This window comes from Manacus candei, unplaced genomic scaffold (assembly GCF_025592945.1).
Source record: "Manacus candei isolate 608988 ecotype Guabito, Panama unplaced genomic scaffold, ASM2559294v1 h1tg000049l, whole genome shotgun sequence".
NCBI lineage: Eukaryota > Metazoa > Chordata > Aves > Passeriformes > Pipridae > Manacus > Manacus candei.
In genome coordinates, this window is record NW_026138097.1 from 19,466,508 (window position 1) to 19,491,593 (window position 25,086).

General features: G+C 38.0%; 1 protein-coding gene across 6 annotated transcripts in view; it reads left to right on the plus strand.

Moving 5' to 3' along the window:
- Positions 1 to 25,086, plus strand: part of PIGN (phosphatidylinositol glycan anchor biosynthesis class N) — a 102,261-nt gene that overhangs the window by 9,156 nt on the left and 68,019 nt on the right. For 5 of the 6 annotated variants that reach the window (XR_007906621.1, XR_007906622.1, XR_007906623.1 and 2 more), the window contains exons 2-7: positions 6,314 to 6,574; positions 10,671 to 10,792; positions 11,900 to 11,998; positions 16,535 to 16,641; positions 22,649 to 22,773; positions 24,017 to 24,147. Coding sequence is in view for 3 of the 6 variants with exons in the window: in XM_051799370.1 (XP_051655330.1) it covers positions 6,348 to 6,574; positions 10,671 to 10,792; positions 11,900 to 11,998; positions 16,535 to 16,641; positions 22,649 to 22,773; positions 24,017 to 24,147 (811 nt within the window). In the remaining 3 variants the exon portion in view is untranslated. Of the gene's footprint in view, positions 1 to 4,716; positions 4,795 to 6,313; positions 6,575 to 10,670; positions 10,793 to 11,899; positions 11,999 to 16,534; positions 16,642 to 22,648; positions 22,774 to 24,016; positions 24,148 to 25,086 lie in introns of all 6 variants that reach the window. The other variant, XM_051799371.1, reaches the window with a different exon arrangement.

Below are 25,086 nucleotides of genomic sequence, written 5' to 3' on the forward strand. Positions count from 1 at the left end.
TAAAGAAGTGCCCTTGTTCTCTTTATCAATTCTGTCCCATTGGCAGTGTTGTTCTCAGGTGTGGGGTTTTTTGCCTGGGAGACTTGTGGATACAATTTCCCATGTTTAAGGATAATTCAGAGAAAATGGCATAGGCTGACATTGGGGTGACTGATTTGCAGTATTTTCAAGTACTAGGACACGATGTTTTATTGGTGCTTTGCAGGCCCTAGTCAAATGGAAAGTTTTGGCAAAAAAGACTTTTCTAGGCAGGCATAGTAATTTTGATTATCAAGTGATGTTAAAAGAAAATTAAATATTCTTTGAGCTCTTTGCCTCAGGTTTGGATGTGCTTTACTGAACCATATTTAAAATTTAAAACAGATGTCATTTGTTATTATAATCTCTAAAATGCTCAGTGAAGATGTTGAACGTAAAATAATTTTAAAGAGATGGTGTGAATTACAAAAGCTACTTTAGTGCCAAAGCAAGTGGAAATACTGTAGTTGCAGTTTCATTGTCTGGCAGAGCATGTTGTGATTCAATAGAGAAAGAAAATGAAATTTTGGAGAAGAAGAAAAGGGACTTTATCATTTTCCCTCTTCATAGTATGATTGCACAATGAAGTCAAGATGAGAATTTTGGGTTTCCTACGTTTAGGAGGTGTGTAAAGATGTGAGAGAGAGTTGCTCAGAGACTGGCTGGCAAGTCTCTTGTATAAATTACGGTCAGTGTCTTATATGGTCTTGTATAAATTACGGTCTTGTGCAGTCAATAGGTGTGTATGCTGTGACAGAAGGAAGGACTTGGTTGCATTTCTTGACTAGTATAACTCTTTAAAAATCTTAATTAGTGAAAGCATAGGGTAGGGCCTGCTAACACCGTCTTAGATGTTGTATAGCTGCCGAATCATGCACGATACTGTCAGTTAGACCACACAACTTCCACTTTCCTCCTCTGCCCTAAGGAGAAGCATAATTTTTTATGTGTGGACGAATTGTGCAGTCACCACTTTGACAGTTTAAATTACAAAATAAACAACCCTGTTTAGTTGAAAAGTATATTAGTCAGACAGAAACACAGCAGCCATTCCTGTCTATTGCTCTTTGCTGTAAAAGATGCTTACCAAGGCCATTGATGCTTATTGAAAATGCGTTTCCAATGGATTTTCTTCATCTTAATCAACAGACTTGACAGTATTAGTGAAGCATGGTTCCTCTAAAAGAAATGACTAATGTATCTTGAGCTCCCTGTCTTGACACTTTATTGTCCTTAACAAAATATTCCTGCCAGTGGGGCATGTTCCATGAAGTATTTTGTGTATGTTTTATTGCGTATTTGGAGAAAGAAAAATATAAAAGGGAAATGTTACATTTCTTATGAAGAACTATATTGTATTGCAGTACAAGTCTGGTTTTCTTTGCTGAGAGATTATAACTTCAGAGAGGATGCATCTTAGATGTAGATTACTTAGGGAAACCGTGTGCTGCATTTAATTATGTCAGCCTTCCTGTTCAGCGCTGAGGGACCTGATCCAGCCTGGGGCTGTGGATGTAGTTTCTATGGTGTGAGTCAAAAAGAAGGTTAAAAAAAAAAAGTCTTAACAGCAAGTTACAGATCAACTTGAAAAGAGGGAAAAGCTCGTGTGAAGAAATAACCTGCCTACTTCTTGTCTGATGGTTGGGCTTAGGTGGCTCATTGCAGCTGTCTTGCTCCCCTGCCACCATCACAGTCTGGGTGTTTTAGTCCTTCCACTGACCCAGCTGTTGGTGAGGCACTCACAGCTGATAGGATTTTGGATGTTGTTTTGATAGGTGCAAATACAAAGACAGAAAGAGTCCCTTCGTCCTCTCTGCCACCAATTGGGAGCTGAACTTTCTCTCTGAGAGAATTCAGTATGATGGCAGGGTAGCACCAAAAAACCCTTCTCTAACCTGTGTATCACTTTATTCTGGAAAAGTAATTAATTGCAGTCAGAAGGTCCTTGCTGCTTTTCTTTCTTTCATCTCCTAGACTCTAAGAAGGGTGTTCTGGTTCTGCCTTGCTGTCTCTCGGTTCGATTGCTCCCCTGTGTCTTCTCGCTCTCCTCTCTGCTCGTGTTCAACATCCAATAAAGTGAGAAACTCTGAAGTCTGCTGAAGCCCCCGGCTTCACCAGGGCAGTGCTGATTTTCTACTTGATCTGTTCCTGTGAACAACTCACGTTTAACAGGCAATGAGAAGCTTAGTGGATCTTTAATACTTTCCTGTTAAGAATCTGAAAAGGGCCTTCATTTAAGAATCCACACCAACTTTGTGTTGTTGACTCCAAATTGTTTGAACAAAAGCTATTTTATTGGAATAGTTTAAGTTCTGATATACTGGAGGTTGGACAGAATCATTATTGGCTCTGTATTTGGTTTAAGATCTGGTGACAGAAGGTGAAAAATACAGAAAGAAAAGAATAAATCTGAGTCTGATATATAGCTTACTAGTTGGGCTGAATCTAAAGAGGAGGTGATTTGGCTGCCTGTATTAGGATTCTAGGATTCTGTTATAGCAAATGATGTATTTGGATGGACAGTAAGAAATGGCATGTGACAAATAGGTAGCAATGTGCTCTTTTTACCTACAAGACTAGGAGCTTCTCTGTCTCCTCTTGGTGTGATAGGCAATGGCTTACCAGAATTAAGTAGAATAATGCAGTTAAAATTTGAGCAAAGTTTGTGTTTTGCTTTGTGAAAATAAGGACTAAAGGTAGGTAGTGGACTAAATCATTTGCTAAGGGATTACCTGAGAAAATATCACAGAACACAAAAATATTGAGATATCCTTGGCTTAAGTTTTCTTGACAGAAAGATGTAAGATATATTTTCAAGTGACAGTTTGTTTATCCACATTTTGAATGGTTAGGCACCTGAGGGCAGAGATATTTTGGCACTAGTAATTAATGCATCTGGCTCCTCATCCTCAAAATTGTGTGTGTTTAATACATCTCTATTTTTCTTCTCTTGACAGGCTTTGGCTTTTGCTTTTCCTTATAAGCTAGTGCTTAATCCACTTTTCCCTTTTATCCTGGTTATTTTTTCCTTGTGAGGAAGAAATTGTTATTGAAATCGTTATCCTTGTTATTTCTATGCCTTGTGAGCTTTCTGCCTTAAACAGTCAAGCACTGGACTGTATGGAGAAATTTGCTCATTATGACCTCTGTAACAGAGGGAGGAGAAAGTCAAAGGACTTTCTTCTGTTGTGTATTATCCCATAGAAACTGGGTTTTATTTCTGTATCTCATGTGAGACACAGAGTAATAGTATATAGATAAGCATGTTTCCTGGTGGGACAGATACATACACAGTGGTAGCTCTGCTTTCTCTGTACCAAGATGGTTTGAGGAATGTCTGAGCACCCAATTTTTGCTGAGTTAGCTGCTTCCCAGCCAGAAAAACATGCCAGAAGGCCACTGGGCCCCAAGGAGTTTGATGCCAATGCTTCCTTCCATTTGCAGCTCCTGATGATGCTGACAGGCCTGTCAGAACACCTATGAGATCCTGTTCAGCTTCTGGATTCCATGCTGGACTGGCAGGCTCAGACTGCATTTCAAACTAGCCCGTCAAATGCTGATGCAAAAGCACAAAGGTGGAAGAAAAAGGTGCCTGGTCTTGGGTGTTTGTCCTACAGGGATAGAATGGCTGCTTTGGTTTGGAAGTCCCAGAGGAACCTGGGCAGTGATAAAGAACTTCCTTTTCCATTGAAAACCACATACTGGAGATATTTTGTTCTTCTCTGGTACTTTTGATGTCTGAAGAGGATATATTTCACGAAACAACTGTCTTAAATGAACTTGAAGCACTTTGGGCTGGCAAGGACCAAGTTTGGTTGTAACTTGATCAAGATAAAAGGGTGTAGAAGGTCGCTGGTGCCTCTCTACCCAGAGATGAGTGTTCCTTTGGAACACCTTAGTGACTTAGTAGTTTGAAAGCCAGACTTCCATTCGAAAAGGGTGTGAGGTGCCATTCTGACATTCAACTGAATGCAATTAGGAGCTTTCCAAGCCCTTTATATCTGTGGGAAAGTATTTGTAAGCCTGAAGATAGAATACTTTTCACAATGTTATGTCACAGTGATAACACACAAAGTCATGTATTAAAGGAACAATGTAAGCTAACCTTAGAGGCAGAAGGAGCAGCTGTGAGGGATGTGGCAAAAGCAGGGCTCTGGGAGCTGCTTGTCTGGAAACCATATGATGGTGGTGAGCAGTTGGATATGCTGGGCCCAGATGAATAGTCTAGTGTAATGTAGTCAAACTGGTTGCAAAAGAAAGTATTCTTTTTTTTTTTTTTAATTAATTTCATGGATACTATAGTCTAAGACAGCATTAAATTTGAATTGTGTTGACTGCACTCTTTTTGCTGCAAGCAAGGACTGAGGCTTGGGGAGAGTTAAAGCAAAGAGAAATAACTAGTGCAGAAAACAGATTATGTTACTAATACTTTAATTAGAAGAACATAGAATATGTTAAGCTATAGAACTGTAGCACTGGGAGTATGCAACAAGTACCTGATAGAATTTACTGTTTTGTTTAGTAGGGTGTTTAATATCATCAGTTTAAGGCGTGAGTAGTTTGGATTCTCTTGTCAAGCACAACTACATCAAAAGAAAAAACCCTATGGAAAATAAAACTGATTGAATAAAATGAAGTCTGGCATTGAACTTAGTGGTATTTCTGTGATTATAATTTCATATATTTAAATTGATGCAGGAACCCTGAATACTTGAAAATAAACAAACTGATATTTACAAGTCTCTCTTGGAATCTCACTTGTAGACATAGAAGCATGTAAGTTCCTGATTAACAAAAAGTTTTTGTTTGATCGCTTAAATGTAACTACTGAATATCTCTTTGAAATGTTGTATTAAGTTATCTCAATTTTGTTATGTGGTTTTCTCTCCAAATCTCTCAAATGAGAAATTACTATAGTAGTATTTCGAATTAGGGTTGGAGTTGTTGCATCTGTGTTTCAGTAAGGAAAATGGGTGGAATTAGAAGTTATAGTTAAGTCGTATACAGATCTGAACTTTCTTTTGAATAGTAAGTAATATTATATATTAACTTTCAAGTCATTAGTAGTATGTTTCTTTTTTCCTCTGGCTTTCTTGGCCTTTTAAAAAATTTCATTGTAATAAGAATCTTTCAGAGTTTTGGTCAGAGTTCAGGTTATTTGGTATTGAAGCCTTTTATCCTTATTTGATAAGAGTAATAGTCTTACCATATGGTGGCTGCCTGTCTCTGTTCAGCTACTGGAATTCTGTAAGTAACAAGATAAACTTAATATGAATATTGACATTTAGAAACACTAACTAGATTTTTAACAAAGTGTTTCTTTTAAAGAGAGGTGTGTATTTACATAGTTAATCTGAACCTTCCAGGCTGTTAGGAACATCTGTTTCTAAATTGATGAGTGGAGGTGTTGTTTTGTAGAGGTCGATAATTAGCTGATATTTAAATAACTAAGTTAGCAGCTTGGACAGCACTAATAGTACTTTGTCAGAACTAAGCCTCATTCCAGCTTAGATCCCACACTTACCTGAGCCAATATACATATTTACCTGCAGTAGGCATCACTTGAACTGCACAGTACACTTGGCAAACGTGCATTTCCAGCATACCTGTTATTCTAAGCGTATTTGTATCCCTAACCTGACATCAGAGGGTGACAGGGCAGAAAAAAAACATTCAAAAAGGGAATATAATTATCCTTGAAACATAATTCTGCAACTGTTGTGATTTTGTCACCTGTTTTAGAAGAGGAATAGCATTCTGTGCTCAGCACAGTGTCTTTGTTCTTTTAAAAGAAGGGTTCTGTTTCTACGCAGAATATAACAAACTCAGATTTGATAGCAAACTTGGGGAAAAAAAGCAGTATTGGATGGATGTTTGCTATAGGATGGCTTTCTCTAGCTGTCTGGCTTCTGGCTTGCATTTGCCAGACTTCAACTCTGTTGTGCAACTAGCCAGTAGAGGGTAGTATGTTCATGGAGACTTTGTGTTGTCTTGAGTCTTCTGTCACTGATGTAAGTCACAAAACAGACTGGTTTGATTCAGTGGTCTTTTGAAGCCATCTAATAAACCAGTAAAAACCAGGTGAGTTGCTGAGACATGATGGCTCTCTGAAAGTCTGAATTAGTCATGCAGTGGCTTTTGACTGGGGGAAAAAGCTTGTTGGAAACAGAAACTGATTATGGATCATGGGTGATGGCTGTGATTGTTGTATTGCCATTCTATAACAACTGAAATAAATACTGATTCTAATAAGTCTTCTCATTTGCCTCACTTTATTTTTCTCACTTTCTCTTAGTGTTGGACTTTGCCTTTGCCAGCCGGCTGTTGCCATGGATATACCAGTCTTCATACTTGCTGCTCTCCTTGTGCATTGTGTGTTCTTGGTCTCCATTTTTGACATCTACTTCAGCTCTCCCCTGGTCCATGGAATGACCCCTCAGCAGACTCCACTACCACCTCCAGCAAAACGTCTTGTACTCTTTGTTGCTGATGGTCTGCGAGCAGATTCACTCTATGAATTGAATAGCAATGGCACACCCCAGGCACCTTACCTGCGGTAAGTCCATCTGAAAACTCTACTGATCCACGAGATTTCGCTTCTGAAGGCAACTCTATGTAATGTCAAAAAGAGAACAAGAAGAACGACGGCAACTATGGTAGCTTGAATACTGCCTTCCCTCTGCCTTTGAAGTGACAAACTTTCAAGAGTTACACTCTGCATGAGTTTGGCTTGGTGTCCCTTGTCAGGAAAGCTGCTAAAGCAGTAACAGTGTAAATTGAGTCAGTATTGTCCCCTGCACACTACAGATAGCCAGTAACTGAGAGGAGCGTGAACTTTCTCCATTCACATCAGCATGGTATCAATTCTGAAGCCTGACAGGCGTTAATTTAACTGCTTCCTGGATGTTCAGTTTAAGAGTAGTAGTTCATTAACGTGCTTGTCTTCTAACTCTAAGCTTTTTAAGGAGTGATTAAGTGATGTCCTGAATGGATCTAACAGCAGGCTGCCACCTCCTCTTTGTTCCACCCTTCCTGCGTGCCTGACCTTGGTGCCTCTCCTGTGCTCCCTAGTGTGTCTGATTGCTTAAGGGGGTGATTTGGTTTAAGGTTGTGAAAAATAAATCCTGCCAAAAAGTCATAGCCTCACGTGCTTAGAACCAATTTTCATTAACTTTCCCAGTTTCCTTGTATCAAGATAATTAATTGGTTATAAGACAATTAATTTCTTAGACTAAAAAAACCAAGACATTTGTGTAATAGCACTGGTCTGGCTTGAATATCAGAACAAACCCAAGTAATCAAACATCTGAAGCTGTTAGGGCTTTCGCAGTCCACTACTGCAAAAGCAGTAAAGAAATCTGAGGGGTCCTTGCTACAGTGCTTGCCAGCTTATGTGAGCTTACTTATACCTGCTTCTGCTGCTGTTACTGTTTTTATAAGGTGCTCTTTGCCACTGGCAGATGTCTGACACATCAGACTTGTCTTTTAGCAGTGGACTTTACACTTACCTCAGAGCAGTTTCTTTTCTTAGCAGTAAAACTGTTGGTCTTTTCCAGCATCAGCCAACACCATCAAGGTACGAATGGTGTAATGTCCCCATCAGTAGGAGCAATGGTGGGTAGTGGCCAGGAAAGAGTTATAGTGTGTATTTTCGCCATTGAATGGTTTGAGTTTTTAAGTTTAAAATTCAGCATTAGCATGCCTATCTAGAAAAAAGTTAAACCATGTGTTGGCTTGTCTAATGCTGGAAAGTTGGCACTTTTGTTGTCTCTGCTTCACCTTGTTTTTTTAGTTAGAGACTTTCTCTTTCAAAACCTGTAGAAATAAAACATTGTCACCGGTGCTGAAGGTAACATGGGTGAATGGAGGGGAAGAACTGTCTTGTAACAAGATGCTGACAGGTCACTGAGTGGAAGAAAATGCCAATAGAGGTTTGAAGTGCCATCTATATTTTTCTTGTCTCTCCTTCTGCACAGAAGTACCTGAGTGTGAATGTGTTTGTGTGAGAGAGGATGAAAAGAAAAAAACATGTGGCATGTCGCACTTTCTGAAATGTGGTGGACCAGGCAGCCCAGAGCATACCTTCAGATCCATTGCATGAGCTGCCACAATTTTGAAGCAAGAGGCCCGGTGTTTTGTCACCAAACCTTTGAGCTACACAACTTCCATAAGTTAACTTTGTAAACAAGTTGACAAGATCAGATGTTGGTTTCTGGAAGTGTTTCCTTTTTTATTCTGCCAAGTTATTACTGTCTGAGCATTCCTTTTCCAATAATATTAACTCAAAGTATATGCAATTTAATATCAAGTTTACTTTTTTTGCACATTCATTGCTAAGTGTTCAGTCCCTTATCCACTTTATAGTAGTAGGCAACATAACATCCAGATTACTAATCTTATCCAGGTGGAGCACTTGGGGAGCTACTGTGTTGTTAATGCAGAAATATTTTCTTTAAAGGAGCAAGAACCCCTCTTGTAGCAATGTGCTATAAATAGAAGCAAAATTTTATTAGGTACATGAAATTAAAAATAAATATCCATTAGGCTTGAAGCAGATTGCTAGATGATATATGCCAAGTATCTACTCTTTTACAAATATTCTTGAAAAATCTGTTTTTCAGCAGTGTTGTGGTAGCTGTGAGCAATAGTAGGTGATCTGAATTGCTGTGGTGGTGATTTCAGGGAAGATATTTTCTTCCTTGCCTGTCATGTTTCAGCCATATTACTATATCATATTAATATCAATCATTGTTATTATGGGTAGCTAATGTTTATACTGCCAAGGAAATTAATTTTTTTTAGTGGTTCTTCTGAGTAAAAGGCTTTGAAATTATTCAAAATAGCTAAATGAATTCTGAACAGGTAAATTATGATATCTGGCTATATTTTTATCTATCTATTTATCTATCTATCTATCTATCTATACTTTTGCTTGATATACATTATTGTTGACTTGAGATCCTGAAGTCAATCCTGTTGTTGACAACAGTCCCACAAAAGCAAAGATAGAGGATTACTTTCCAATTCAATAGAAATCAAATTCTATTTAAAACAATTTCCTACCTGTTGTGACCATGAAGTATGAGAATAGCTGCACATGTTTTATTTTTGTCTTAAATCTTCCATGAATACTAGTGCAATACATCCTAGTCAGTCTTCAGTGAGAATAAACTGGAAACCACTTCAAGTAATACTTAAATTCTGTTTTTAAATTAGTACTTTTTTCAGTCCAACTTACCTTAAAACCTAGCTGAGATGAGAGCTAGAAATAACATGTCAGAGTGCTATGTCTCTGTGTGCTTTTGTATTTCTCACTAGTATTTGGGCTATTCCACGCAGTTCTGTGAGCTTTCAAGTAGGCCATGAGAATGTGGGGTCTAAAATGATTTTTAAAAAAAGCACAACAAGTAAACCATGAATGCTGCAAACTTAGAGTAGAGCCTGAAATTTTAGGCTGTAAGTCAATTCTTGCTTCATTAGTGAGAAATATATTTACAGCTGAGTATAGAGATCTTGTAACTAACAGTCGTATAAAATCTCTGTTAAAAACAAAGTTAGAAAGCATGAAATTAGAATTTATTTGGACTAAAACACATCTGATAAAAATATAGACAATTTTGTATCTTATATCATGAATAACAACAGTACAATTTTCCAGTAATTTGACTGTTAAAAACTGCTTTGAATTTGTTCAGAAGATTCTACTGTTTTATCCTAAAAATCAGTATAAGGAGTGTGCGGGTGTGTTTTGTTTTTTTTCTCCCCGTGCTCCAACAGTAAGCTGAATCTTTCTCTTCATCCAGAAGATGGAGACAAGAAAGCAGCATATGGTAATGCTCACCACTTGCTTTCTGGCAGGCCCCAGCTGTTCATTTCTTCAGCAGACAGGAACAGTTTATGAGGTTGTTTCTTACGGTTAGGTTTTGTCCCTGTTTTCTTTGCTTTTTGTCTCTTGTAACTATTGTTTGTGCATAAACCCTAGACAATTTGATGTATTTCTCTATGTGTGGTGAGAAGGTATTCTCCTTCACTGTGATGTAATTACAAAAGATAAAAGGTTTACTTAAATTTGCTTCTTGTTGCCAAAATTATTTGCACCTTAAATTTGCATGTGGTTCAAATTCTCTTCATGCTGGCTTCTGATATTCAGCACAGAAAAAGGCAGACATGGTCACAAGAACTAATTATAATTGAGCATATTTAATGAGTAAGATAAGATTTAACTAGACACTTTCTAGCTAAATGGAAATAACAAAAAAAGTAGCAGCGGGCAGAAACAATCTGTTGGGGGGGAAGCAAGCTAAAGTGAAAAACAGCAGAAAAAAATAGTATGTTAATTTGAAGTGTATTACAACACCAGCTAAACTCATCTGTTTGCAGTGCTGATGGGCCACAATAGTAATGTTCTCTGTGGGGTGTCATAATATAGAACTATTTGCAGGTTAATGTTCTGCTTGTTTTACTGCGCAGCAGGTGGTAGTGAAAATCTGGTTTAGTCTGTGTTCTGGGGGGTTTTTTTGGGGGGGGGTGTTTGTTTTTTTTTTTTTTTTTTGTGCATTTCCTGTCTCCCATCTACCTGTACTCTTTTTATTTGCAATTTGTTGGGCTTTCAAGAAGTCATGAGCATTAACTGCCTCGTATCCTTTTTTCAGGGGTATTCTAGAGAATAATGGCAGCTGGGGAATCTCTCATACCCGAGTCCCAACAGAATCCAGACCAGGGCACGTTGCACTTATAGCTGGATTTTATGAAGATGTCAGTGCTGTTGCTAAAGGTATGCTTGTCCTAAAGCTTTGAACACTGTCCTCTGAGATAAGGTGTTTCAGTGATGTGCTAGGCTTCTAGATGATTATTAATGCATAGTGGTTTATATACCAAGATTATGTGGAAAATAGTAATTTTGGATGGATTTTCCATTCTTAATATTGAAAAGCTGTGAAAATAGCTTACCTATGTTAATATTTTGTAACATGGTAAAATTTAGCACCCTGAGCCTAAAAGCAGAAGTATTTTATGGCCTCACCTCTTCATGTAACAGAGATTTTAATTATCATTTGGGATAACAGGAGGTGGCTAAGTAGGTGTTGAAACAAGTAATGTACTGTAGTGTCTTAGCTGAACTATTGCTGTCTTGAGTTGGAGAATCAGGAGGAAAATAAAGCAAAAGCCCCAAGCATGTATTTTGTCCAGAGCTGGCTGTCACTGCGTGCTTGGGGCTTAATTATGGGGAATAACATTTTGTGTTACTGACTTGGTCTTTTGTGTGGTCCTCTGCCTTCCCTCAGGCTTCCAGGCATGAACACTGCTAATACTGTGTGTTGGTTTTGGACAGGGGAGGTGAGAGGAGTTACTTGGTTTTATCCATGTTCCTAATCAAAAGCTTCTTCCTTCTGACAACTGCTACAAATCCAGGATTGGCAGGAATTGTTGAGAGATCTATGTATTTCTGCCAGCTGCCTTTTTGTGGAAACAGAAGATGTTGGAGGTTGTATTGTGATGAATGTGTGACTGCTGGAAATATGAAATGAGTGTGTAATTTATTGCCTGAAATGCCAAAAACTGAGTTCAGACAACAGGGGATGTAGAATTCAGGAGAATTTTAGCTGTTTAGAAGGTAAATCATCTGTGTGTTTTGCCTGTTTGAATCCCTGAATAATGAGATTGGCTTAGGTTTTCATCTCACTTCTTAATGAAGGGGAGACTAATTACAATAGAGGTTGAAATGGAGTTAAAACTAAGATTCACAAATTGGAGTTCATTGTGCAATAATATAAAGGAAAGTTATTAAAAATAACCCAAGCAACATTTTGCATGGACTATCAGTCTTGTCAATGAGATCTTCTGGCAACCACATTTAAATCCAGGTGTATTTGTTTAACAGGATGGAAGGAGAATCCAGTGGAATTTGACTCTGTTTTCAATGAAAGTAAATATACCTGGAGCTGGGGAAGCCCAGATATTTTGCCAATGTTTGCAAAAGGTAAGGCTTAAATTTTCCAAATCTTTAACACATAGTTATCAGGTAGTAAAATAGAGACACTTAAAAATTTTGAGTTAGAGAACAAGGTGAATGACATATTTCCAGTTTGTATATTTGTATATACCCTATACTTGGTTTCTAGTTTGTGAATTTGTGAGTTTGAGAGGGTGGAGGAAAAGAAGCAGGCTTTTAATGAGGATATCTCTATTTATTAGTCATCTGTTTAAATAGGCCTTACCTAGTTCTGTCAGCATACTAAAAGAAGCATGCCTTAAATTATAAGGACCTAGTATTTTTTTTCTTTGGTTGAGGTTTAAAGCTCTTGATTGCAAGCGTGCAGCTGGGGATTTTCTTCCTACGCATGCAGCTCCCACTGATTTGGGAGATAGAACTGCAACCATGCTTTTTGAGTGTCTGAGCTGTGAAGAAGCTTATTGTGAGTTCTCCTGCTTCTACTCTGAACAATAATATGTGAATGGAAGAACTGCATGCAAGCAGGAACTTGCTGAAGCTGAGGTCTTCTGCTCATGGTATGCAGTACATTCAAGTCTTGTCAACCCGGTGCAATTGGTCTTTGAGTGTGTAGAGATTGCTGAGTAACACGTCAAACAACTAAAGGTTTAATGTTGTTGTAACGAGGGCAGATACACCCTTTTGTGTACTCTCAGAATAAACAGACTGAAGTGAAAAGGAGACGAGCTAAAGGCATATGCTGCAGTTCTGTTCTAAGTATTGGTATTGACAAATGAGAAAAATGGGATAGGCAGAATAGGAGTGGAATATAATATTGGTTTAGAAAAAATGTATGTCATATTTCTCATGATGATTCTTGAACTTTTTCTGAACTCATGTCTCTTCCCTTTCTCATCCTGATATTCCCCCCACATCCCTCTTTTCTGTTCTTTGCTTGAGCCTCATAAATTTATGGTTTGCTGTAAAAATATCTCCTGATAATTTCCCATGACCTCAGATTACAGCTTGTATTTGGAAATCATGTCGTGGCAGCTGGGGAGAAGGGAAAGGTAGTTGCCCTTGCACAGATTATTTATATTTTTGGGGATATGTTCTTGGGAAAATATTTGAGGAATTCAAGAGTTTCCCAGAGCCTTGTCTTTCTACTGGTTTTGTTTGAGTAAGAGGAGCAACTTTGATGTTATCTGTAGAGATGTGCAAGGATAATACTCTCAATAAGGCTTGTTCTGAGTGGTATCAACAATGGAGTTTCCTTTTACAGGGGGTAGGGAAATCCCCCAAAGTTGGCAAAGGTTTAGTGCAGCAATGTATCTGAGAAGTAGTAGCTGTGTGGGAAAATGAATCATAGTTTATCATGATAGAGAGATAGATTAACTTCTTTTAGTTAGAAAAAGATATTTTTCTTCTTCCAAGGAGGAAGAGTTTTAGAATACAGAAGGAAGTGGGATTAAGTGTTTATTCTTTAACTTTACTTTTACAAAAAGCCAAGAGGGACATAGGGGAGCATAGCTTAATTTCTCTCCTTCTTTTCATGTTGCAAATTAATGAGGTCACAGCACTCTTCTTGTGTGTATTTTATCATGCTAAAATGTTCAGAATTTCATTAACTATTTCACCACTTCCATTGGATGATGAATAAAGACTATATAACACTTGCTGCTTTTTGGGAAGGACAGAAAAATCTTTTGTTTCCTGTCATTGTCTGTATTCCCTAGATACTTTTCTTGTAATAAATCTTTCAAGGAAATGATTGAGGATTCTATAGAGAAGGTAAATAAAATACTCACAGATCTTTTTCAATATCAGAATAGATATACATGAAATCTTAAAGTCTTAATCCTGTGTGATTAGTGTTTTATTCTGAGACAGTGTTTTAAGTGCCTTGTATCTTTAGCAGGATTAAAAGGTGTTTGTTTCTAATAGTTAAACTCATTTAAGATATGCAAGTTCAGTGTGCTAATTTTAACCTTATTTTCTATGATGCTTTTCGATTATACCCTTGAAATTATCTGAAAATAATGTGCTTTGAAAAAGCCTATTTTTCTTCCACAATGCTCCTTAAAATGTTGAGTTTCTCTTCTAGACTTGCCAGAATTTGAAGTTTGACCTGAAAGGTCCAGTCCTGTACTTTTGTCATGGTTCTGGGTTGGAGTATAATCTAGAGTATTAAATGTCACACGGAAAAAGGAGCTGCTTCCCTTAAGGGAAGTAGATACTAGTCTGTTGCACCCACAGTGCCATTTGTTCCACAGGTTCCCTTTCTCTTTCTTGGAAGCTTCCAGAAACTCTAGAGTCATTGTTTAAATTGAGTATGAAGAGGGGTATCAAGACCATGGGGACAACTGGGACAAACCATTGTTGGGGTTATTCTGGACAGACAGACATCTCGGTCTCCTGTTTTAGTTCCTTGTTGCTAAACAACACAAAATTTCTCACATTCCTCATGTGGCTGTGTTTGATGACAGCTCTCTGATGCCCACACTCTGTCCAGCTCAGTGTCTGACTGTCCTTGTGCATTCATTCTTCCTTCCCCTCTTTTGTACCTGCAAAATTTGCTAGCAAAGTCTCCTGCTGGTCTGGACTCTGATCCATGAAAAGCTTGTCAGACACAGAACTGCCTTACTGTAAATCTAAGTAAGGTGTGATAATTTGATCCATGATCCAAATATTTGGATATTGATGCTGAGGATGAGATAAAGTGTCGGACAAGGGAGCAAAAAGGTGGTAACTGGTTTGAGAGTTTCTGGCAACTTCAGTTATTTCCTGTAGTGTAATAGTTTAATCAAATCCAGTAGAGCTCTATGCTTGCTTTTAAAGGATGTTTTCATCCCTGGCTTCCTTCTGCTTCTCTATCCCATCTTTGCTTCCTCATCCTCAGACTTAAAGAGAAGTGTTGGTGTACTGTCACCTGGCACCTCTCAAATAACAGAAACAAAATAGTATCTTCTAACATTTTGCGTAGTAGGATTTCTTATTTAAAAAAAAAAAACAAACAAACAAAAGAAAGGTATATTTTATAAGCTATGCAGACACTCCAAAACTTTCTTAGTACGGCTTTATTTTGCTACCGTTTCTCTTTATAGCAGTGCTGAGTTGGGTGGGTTGATTTGTTTTGCTCTGGTAGAAATTAGAAATGGGTAAGTGGTAGATGTATTCCTTCACTTGGTCTGCAAACTATGTCCTGTCATTAGGCTTCTTTGATGTGGCACTTCTCAAAGAAGGTCTTCTCGGGTTTGCTGTGATATTGTGGAAAAACACTACAGCATTCTACCCTCTTAGATAGTGTTGGACAGGACTTATTTCTTCTTTTGATCTCATTTATCCACCAATCGGAACTTCTGAATTCACTTTTTAATGCCTGGCAGTATTTTCTTCCTTTTCTTTCAGACTGAGAACTACAGCAAGTGTTCTGTGTTATAAGTAGTTTTAACATCTCCTGGGGCGCAGGGGAGAGCTGCGCCAGAAAGTCTATGCCAGCTTTTATCTTCCTGGCTTGAAATACCTGCATCCCTTTGGGTGGGTTTGCGCATAATCTTGGCTAAGCAGCTCCCTTATACTGAGATGTTAGTTCATTCACAAGCCTGGAAGCTTACACAGTGGCATTATATAATTGTGACATCCAGCAAATCAGTTATATTCTTGCTGGTCATCAACCAATTGAAGAACATTTCACCCTCTGGGAGTTTACACTGTCACGGTATAAATGGCATCCCTGAGCTGTAACAGCTCTGCTGTTCACTGAGTTATTTAATTAAACTTCACCTAGCTTCAGATCTTCATAGGACTCCTAAAGTTTACTTTCTTCTAGGTCTCCCCCTCCAACCCCCTCTGCCTTTCTCTGCTTTACTCCCTTCACAGTGAGTAGGGAATGAAATCAGCTTGTCCAGATGCTTTGTTTGCACATCACTGGCCCTCGTGTTGTACTTTGTGAGTGAATATAGTTCAGTAGTTCTCCATTTTCTATTTTGGATGCATGTTTTGAAGATGCAGACTTTGAAAATTATCTTCCCGAAGTTGTCCACTGGGCTTTTGATAGCTAGAATTGATATACAGGAACCCTTCTGATGCCTTTATTATATGTGATATCTGATGTTTTCCTGTGTAAAAGACCTCATAGATAGGGCATTGTCTTGTATGATTCAGTTGAAAAACCAAAGCTGAATATATTTTTCTCAGTCTCCTCACAAAACACATGTTTAAATGAAGTTCTAAATATGTATCTTCTTTGATTAGAAGTTTCCTGGTGAAATTCTTTGTTTCAAAATGAAATGCTGTTTAATTTGCTTGTACTGGGATTTGTTTTAATACTATCTGCCTTTCCATACTTTATTTCCTCACCTGAGCATACTGGATAACATTGTTCCTCATTCCTCTGAGATGCTGATAACCTAATGAGTTAAAATGGTATCCAGGTTTCAGAAAACCATAAATTATGGGAAAGTTTAAAATAAGGATTATCATTCCTGATAAGTTTCTACTTCTGTGCATGAAAGTATTTTTGACTATGAAAAGAGAAAAAAACCTTTTCTCTTATCTCGTATGCCACCTATATTGTTTTTGCAGGTGCTACTGGAGATCACGTTTATACATTTTGTTACGCAGCAGAAAGTGAGGACTTTGGAGCACAAGATGCAGCCAAGCTTGACATATGGGTTTTTGATCATGTTAAGGTAAGCAGACAATCTTTTTATGCTAGCTGTTTATAAAAAGCACATGTTAGCTTTGTCTTAGAACATGTAAACCTTAACACAGAACTGAAAAGGAAGACATTTTTGGAAGATGTATCACATGGGGTCATAAGTACATATTACTTGAATCAACTTTCATGACTAGTGTAATGGGTGCTTAGAGGAAGCATTTGTCATTCTGTGCTGATTAAAAATCTAACACTAATAAAAGCACCCTTTAAAAACATTCTTGGCTTTTCTTTGTATTGTTTGCCTATAATCTGAAAGCCATGGAGTATTACAGACCCTTTAAGATCTTGAATGCTATTAGTCAAGGATTTTATAACAGGTGTTACAGCATGGCAGAAGTCGTAAGTCTTCTTCATGATAAAGAAATAGACAATATTATTGGCTTAATGTTTGTCAGGCTTGCACCCTGACTGTAATTGTTCAATGTGGCTTCTTCTGATACATGTAGCTGGCTTCTGATTATCTGCTGTGGTTCACACTGCTGTGGCAGATGAGTCAGAGGAGTCACAGTTAGTTTGGGGGGGAGAAAGGGGGAAGCAGGGGCAGCTTAGGCCCTGGAGCAGTATAATTTGTTGATGTGGTGCTCTGCTCAGCTGACTTGGGTCAGTGCTGGTTCATGACTGTTGTTTTCTCTGACTCTGTCACTGTAAGTATTAATAGTCCAAGACACATAATTTCTGAGTATTCGTTAGTTTCTATATTCCTGTTATTCCATGCTACCTCCCTTGTTCTGGATTAAGAAATGCTGATAGTGGGCACTGGTGTATGAATACCTGTATCAGTGAAGCAATTGAGTGAGTTATTTTCTGGATCTCATAACAATGTTAGTGGAGCTTAAGACTTCAAGCTTCTTCCACAAGATCTCTGGGCAGTATGCATTGGTATTAGTTAACCAGCATAAATCAAATCAAACAAAAAATTAAACCAAATAAATCAATAAACCAAATCAGCATCTATTTAGGAAGCCAAGCATGGTTCTGCTTTAAACAAGGGACATAGGGTGGAAAAAATTCATTATAGTTTGCTAATTCTCAAAGGATGTGATTTCCTGAGTTTGCAGGTGAAAAGATGTTTTTTCTAATGCCATCCTTTCCCTGAATGTGCACTTTGTGCCATGTTGTGTGTTGTAATGCATATGAATAATAATACAAATCAAATTGGGCTTTCAGTTACACTTGAATAGCTGTTGTCATGAAGTTGCACCCTGCTGTCATTTGGAGCTGCATAAGTATGTGAGGGTGGTGCTGCCTTTTGCTTCAGAACACCTAATGGCATTTCTCCTTTCAAACTCTAATGATGTGTTTAATATATATGTCATTACTGATTACTTTTTCCTCGGAACCAGCACCATTATTTTAAAGACATATTTTGCCCGTCTAAATTTCATACTGTGAATGGATAGGACTTGATTGACTGGCACAAACCACACATTCCATTAATCATGTCTCCAATAACGCATCAACGATTGCTTCAGAAGTGTGAAACTCGAGGCTTACTGAAACCAAGGTCACTCTGTTATTACAGGCAAACAACTTCCAGCTGTGCTAATGAGGTTACATATAAGTAGGAGCGGCAATACTCTTGGCCTACTCTTTTTATTCCTCCTTTGAGTTTTGTATCAAGGATTTAACAACATATTGTTTAATTCATATGTTGGCCAAGGTGGTCCCTGGATTTCTGCCTCTTTAGTAAGTAAAAGATGGTAACGTGCTCCTTCTCTACTGTGTAGTCTACAGGTCCCAAGTGTCATGAGGGCCACTCGTGCCTTCCTCTTCCCCCAAAAAAGGTGGGGATAAAATGAAAAATGGCTAACTGATGTTTGGGGTGCTAGTGCTGGCACTTTGAAATTGCTTGTTCTCTTAAAAAAACCCCTAACTAATAGTAACTTGGTCAGAAGATGGGTAACTCTCACTCGTTTTTATTTGTATGGCTCAGAAGCAGATTGCTTAAATCATGAGTGGAAGAAAAATTTATGATACTTGATAGTTCCTGTCATGTCTGCTCATGATCAAGGTGCTCCTAACCCTTTCTTGGGACAGAAAATTTAGCACAGACTAGGCTGTGGGCTTATTATCAGCAGCTGAATTAAAACTCAATAATTTTAATGTGCAACAATAGCTTGGAGTTCCAGATGGGCATGGAGTTGATTGACTGCGGTTTTTTTCTGGGTTTTGGGTTGGCTTCTTTGGGGTTTGATTTAGTTTTTTTAGAAGCTTTCCAAATAATTACGGGACTGAATATGATCTAGTGTGATGTGACCTGATGATTCTCAATTAAATAACCTTTACCTAAATCATACTCTGAGTCTGTGCTAAGAAAAATTAAGGAGCAAAATATTGGGAGTGTAGATTAACTAATGGGAAAAAAAAAGTCTTCCTAATGCATTTTTGATTTTTTGAAGTATTTTGTGGAAAACAGTTTTATAAGATTGAACTCTTTTTTAGGGTAAAAGGTTGAAAATTCCAGGAACTTGGTCTTGGAGATGAGTCCCAGTAATGGCCTAACCGCAATTTATTATGCTCCAGATACTCAGTTGGTGTCTTTTGACTTGAATGGACATGTAGATACAGATGACAAATATTTGGGGTTCTTTTCTTTTATTCCTTTCTCATTTTGAAAACAGTACTTCATTCTTGCTTTGACCCCTTTCTGCTGGAAGAAGGCCATCCAAGCCTTCAGACTGTCCCTTCCGTGCAGGGTGGCGGCCAGAGTCCAGAACTGAATTATGTTAAACTTTGAAGCTCTGCAGACAGTGCCATGACCTGATGTTTGTGCCAGTGGATTTCAATACAGATAGCTCTGCTCTAATTAGCAGTACAATGGTTGAATGATTTATTTTAAATACGTAGGCGTCTTGTGCATGATCATGCTCAGCAGATCCAAACCTGGCATATGTTTATCCTGCCTTTGTACATTTTACATCTGCAAATGGGCATAACTATTTAAACTCTCCCATTAACACAAATCAACATGCACAACTTTAAGCAACCAATTAAATTAAGTTGTCCTAGATTATGTATGAAGGAGCTGTGTGAAAAAAAAGTTTGTTTGGTCTCTCTCTTTGAACATGCATGCAGTCAGCAACAGTTTATCAGCCATATTAAAGGATCATGCTTCCATGGAAACTCTGTTTGAGGGAACAAAAGGTCCCCAACAACTTAGATGTTTAACATCTGTAAGTTCATATTCTATTCAGACATCTGTAAGTCATGTATTTGTTAGACTGCTAGGTAGTCTTTTTTTCTTCTTTACTTTCTCCCATCTGAGGAGGGAGATGATTAGATAAAGATTTCACATAGTTATAACCAAACTTCTGTTGTAATGTTTTAATGGGTGTTACATTATAATTAAGTTCACATCTTGCTGTAAATGTTTTAATGGGAAACTTATTGCTGATCTTATTAAACTGCATATCAGTTGTAGCCAGTGCATTATTTTGTTGTTAATTGACAGAAAATCATAGAAAAGTTGCCAGAACTATATAAAAATAAGTTTGGAAGAAAGCTGTAGTAATCATCGAGTCCAACTCCCGGCATGAAGGTGGTTCTCTTAGAGCGAACTGCTCAGGTCTTGCCCAATCAAGTTTTGAGCATCTTCAAGGACAAACCTTTTGAGAAGCTGTTCCAATGTCTGGATACACTTATGGTTTAAAAAAATAATTTTAAAGAGTCTCTTTGTCTTTCTGGAATTTCCCACATTTCAAATTGCGAGCTTTACCTTGTCCCATTTTTGAGGCCCTCTGACCAGTCTGGTTCAGTCTTCCCTTCACCCTCACAGTAGATGGTTGTAAGAGAAAAATGGAATCTCTCCTTAGGTGCTTTTTCTTGAGACTGGAGAAACTAAGTGCTCTTGGCCTTTTAGTTGTTTACTGCCCTCTCTGAAACTTCTTGGTGAGATTTGGCTTAAATATAAATGGAGGTAATATTACTGAATAGAGCAAATAAAAAGGAAGAAAAAAAAAGAGAAAGTTAAAGTTAACATAATGGTGGGTTGGGTGGGTTGGAAACTAGTGTAGAGTGGTGATAGGACTCAAGTTTTCTGAACACTGAGAACCAAAAAGAAGAGACATTTCATAGGCTACAAGAAGACAAAAAGATGGTTCTGGACAAACAGTTCAGCAACCTCCTGAGCAAGGTGAAGTGGTTTTTGCCCCTACTGTTCAGTATCCTGCTTACCAACTCACCACCTTTATCAGCCTAAGATCACTCCTTGTGGTGAGCTTCCTGTTTGGTTTTGGTTTGTTTAGTCAGTAAACCATTTTTAAAAAAGCTCCATGGGATAAAGTTTTCTATTTGTTCTGGGAAAAGGTGCCACATCTTAGGTTACACTTATCTTCTGTTTACCGTCTTCTTTTTAGTTAGCCAGAGTTTGGGCAAGCTCTTCTGACTGCTGCTGCTCTGGATTACAAGGTGGCTTAGGCTAGGGGAGTGGAGTGGTTTTGGTATGTCATGGGGACTAGTCTGGTGGGAGAGAGGAAACTCAGGCCTTGCCTTCCTCTGAATGGTTTCTTTCGCGCAGTCATTCTGTGATAGAAAAATATGTGCCTTCAAATATTGATCTACCATTTAGGATTTAATTTTTGTAGTTTCCTGTCTGTCTGTTTTGATATGTTGTTTCCTCTCATTTAATTAAAAATAAGAAAACAGAATTATACTGTATCCTGCAAATTACTGATGTGCTCTGGAAAACTTCTTCAATCTGTCGTCAAATATGTGTAGGTGAACGAATTTCTGTGGGAAATGGAAATTTTAAAAATAATTATATTGCTATTTAATGTAATCAGATTTTGTTCTTGTGTCTTTATTTAAAATATCTCTGGACTTTGGTCATGATTTTGTTTGGACAGGAGCTGAAGCTGAGAGTGTGCAAATGTTAGTCCATGCAGCTCGTGTATATTCAGGGAGTTAAAAAGGTGAAATTGCATACTGCCATGGTTTCCTGACTTAGCTTACTATGATACTATCACTGCCAGCTGAGTCTTCCTCTGGGTACAATGACTTTTGTTTACACAAGGTGTGAGCTTTGGTTTTTAAGAGCTCCACTGCTATCACAAGTGTGTGGTGGGCTACCCTGTTCTTTGGTGGCAGAAATGGTTCCCTGGCTATACAGCATTTTCCCTGGACTCTTGCATGAAATTTGAAAACACTCTCATTTATATTAGTGTACTGCAAGGTTCTCTAGATGCTCTTTGGACTAAAACCCTACCCAACTTTCTTTCCTTGGGCAGTGTTATTACTAAGGAGCTGATGTTGGAATAGCTGTCTGCCTGCATTTTGCATTGCTGTAATATAGCTGGTCTAACACAGAATAGCTGTGTCAAGACTCATTCCATCTGAGGGGAGAATCCTCCCCTGGCATCTGCCTCAGGGATGCATAAGTAGGACATGTGCAAGGCAGATGTATGTTCTGTACTTCATGTATTTACAAAACATGTCATGTTTCGTTCTGTTATTTTAGTTTCTGCAAACAAGTTGTAGCTTGGTATCTCAGTTCTGCAATACCTGCTTTCAAAGTGAGAATGTTTGAGACCTTTGCTTCCAGTGTAAATGCAGTAAATTAATGGAAATGTAAAGCTATAAGTGATGCTCAGGAATGGTTCTTGTTGTGTTTATACAGGAGGCAAAGAAGGGATGATATGCAATTAGCTGGTATTTCTGCCTTCACAAACTCAAAAAAACCCCACAAACAAAGCTGACAAAACCAAAACTAAAAAAAAACCCACAAGAAAAAGATCCCCCAAAACAACAAAAGACACCTCAACTTGAGTGTTGCCTTAGATAAGCTGAAATTGTGGACCAGCTATACTGATAGCTGTTATCTTCCAAGAAGTAAATTGGGAAGTCATTATTTTTTCTCTTTTTTTTAAACTCTAATAACTACTAGTATTTCTACATGAAAACAGCTGTGTTTTAATTTTAATAAGCTGCCTATCTTTTTCCATTTTACTCAGATTAATGTATTAATGGCTTATTCCATGCAGAGCTTCTTTAATTCTTCCAGAAGTAATCAAACATTGTTCTCTGCACTGAATGAGGAGAAAGTGGTTCTGTTCCTGCATTTGCTAGGCATAGACACAAATGGACATGCTCATCGGCCAAACTCAAGGTAATTGAGATATTAAGCATATCTTTCTTATTAGTTTTAAATGCAAGCAGTAACTTCTTTAATGGTGTTATATATCAAACCAGAAACAAGACTGATAGTGTTGTGGGTCATATGTGTCACCATGATTACCTGTGTTCTGAATTTTCTGGGTTATTTTGTTTTTTGAGGTCCCATCTGTAGAAGTCACAAATTATTACTATATATGGTATACCTGGTTATACTCCTCTACTCGAGTCTGATTTTTAGCAGATTATCTTAGTTATAGCCAACACATAGTCTAGAGGATATGTAGGAAATGGCAGTTTTAAACATAAAATGGATACAGTTTTCAGATTTCCCATTGCTGAAATTATATAGTTGAGTTTACAGGCAACAGTAAGCTCAACTATAATGGCTGCAAATTCCAACATTATGCTTTGGCTTTCCTTATGACTCTTGAACCAAGAAGAGTTTAGATTAACAATTCTCATCACCAATTTGTTTTGAAGTGCATTATTTGAGAACTTTCTTTTCACTTCTTCATGTGCTTTGAATGTAGGATTTTATGTCTTTCTCTTGATCCTTGCATACTTTCAAAATTCATTCTCTGATTCCCTACATCATTCCAAAGTTCATATTTGCTGTATCTCTCATGTTCATTTGTTATGATTTTTTTGAAGACAGAGTTTTAAAACTGACTTTAGCAACAACAGCAAAAAGAAAACTAGTTGCCTGAAAATTAATCATGGCCACTCCTTCTAAAAATATGAAGATTTTTTTATTTAGCCTCTATTCCACAAAACCCTAGGAGCTGTCCTGATCTATGAATCATCTCAAAACAGTGCCTGCATGGCAAGATCTTTCTTTGCTATTTAGTTACCGTCTTAAGGTAATTTTTGCAACTTACAATTTAAGGTGTTTGAGTTTTCCAGAATTTCTTAGTTTTGTTATTCTCCTTAACTTGCCTGATAGCTGGGAGTGATAAAATTATAGTCTTAAGTCAAGGACAGGTCATATTTGAAATATAAATCCATTTGAAACTGTGGTTTTGGGAGCCTTCAAACTGTGCTATGACAACTTAATATCTCACATAAGACTCAGAGGAGGAGAGATTTTACACCTAGGAAGCCTTTTGTTAGCTTGAGGATCTGTAGAGGATAAAGCTGTCTATAATAAAAGGACTGGGCATTATGACCATGGATAACTTGCTTTATGCCAAGTGTGAGAGCCCCCTTGAATCTAACATTTTTTCTTGTTTTTCAAGGGAATACAAGGAGAATATTAAAAAAGTTGATGAGGGTGTGAAAGAAATTGCTTCAATAATTGACCATTTCTATGGAAATGATGGAAAAACTGCATTTATTTTAACTTCTGACCATGGAATGACAGATTGGGGTGAGTCTTTTTAAATGCTGAGTCGGCTGAGATTTTGGGCATCTGGAGTGTGATTAGAGTTCTGTCCCATTAGGAGCTTTGAAGCCCCTGCTTTAATTTGATATCCTAATTGTTTCTTATGTATCAAGAAATGCAAATTGCTGTGACAGCTGTGTTCCATTTCTGGATAGAAAAAAGTAAGGTAAAGCTTAACTCCCTCAGTGGCTGCTAGTAGGGATAGAAAGACCTGAATACCTCCTCTGCAGAGAACTAACCCAAGCAGGAGAAGACTGTTATTTGGCTGCCAGAAGCAAAGTTGGTCTTGTTCCAGCCCATGTGGGAGATACAGTTTTCACTTTGGTGCTTTGAAACACCTGGAAAAGGTGGGAAATCTGTCCAGATGCTGGTGGAAAACTTGACAGGGGGGAGGGAACGGGGAGGGAAGAAAATCTTTTTGCTTATTTTGGCCTTTTAAGTGCAGCAGAAAGGATGGAATGGACTGCTGTATGATCTTTCTAGATGAGACTGGTGCTGGAGACTAGATGGAGGAGCTGAGGGTACAGAGAGGAAAGTGAGGCAGGGGTCAACCATGCAGATACCCACAAAGGGCACTTGTGAAACACCTGGCCACAGTGGCCAAATGCCCTGAGGCAATTTTGGCATAACTAGATTAAGGGCAGATGAGAAGAGTTTAAGATGGTGAGCTCATTTAGACTTTATTTTTCTTTTTTTGTTTTTTTTTTCCCAGAATCTTAAAAACACTCCTGTCCTTGTGTGCAGCCAGTGAAAGTGCTAAGTCTCTCTTCCAATGTGCATGTTTGTAACTATTGTGATATTTTTGAACCAAGACGGCTTCAGGCATGGTTGTGGGAAAATGCAACATCTTACTCTGTGTCTGAAATCCTAAACTTTTTCAATTGAAAGGATGCAGACTTTTTCTGTCATCAGAGGTGACAAAAA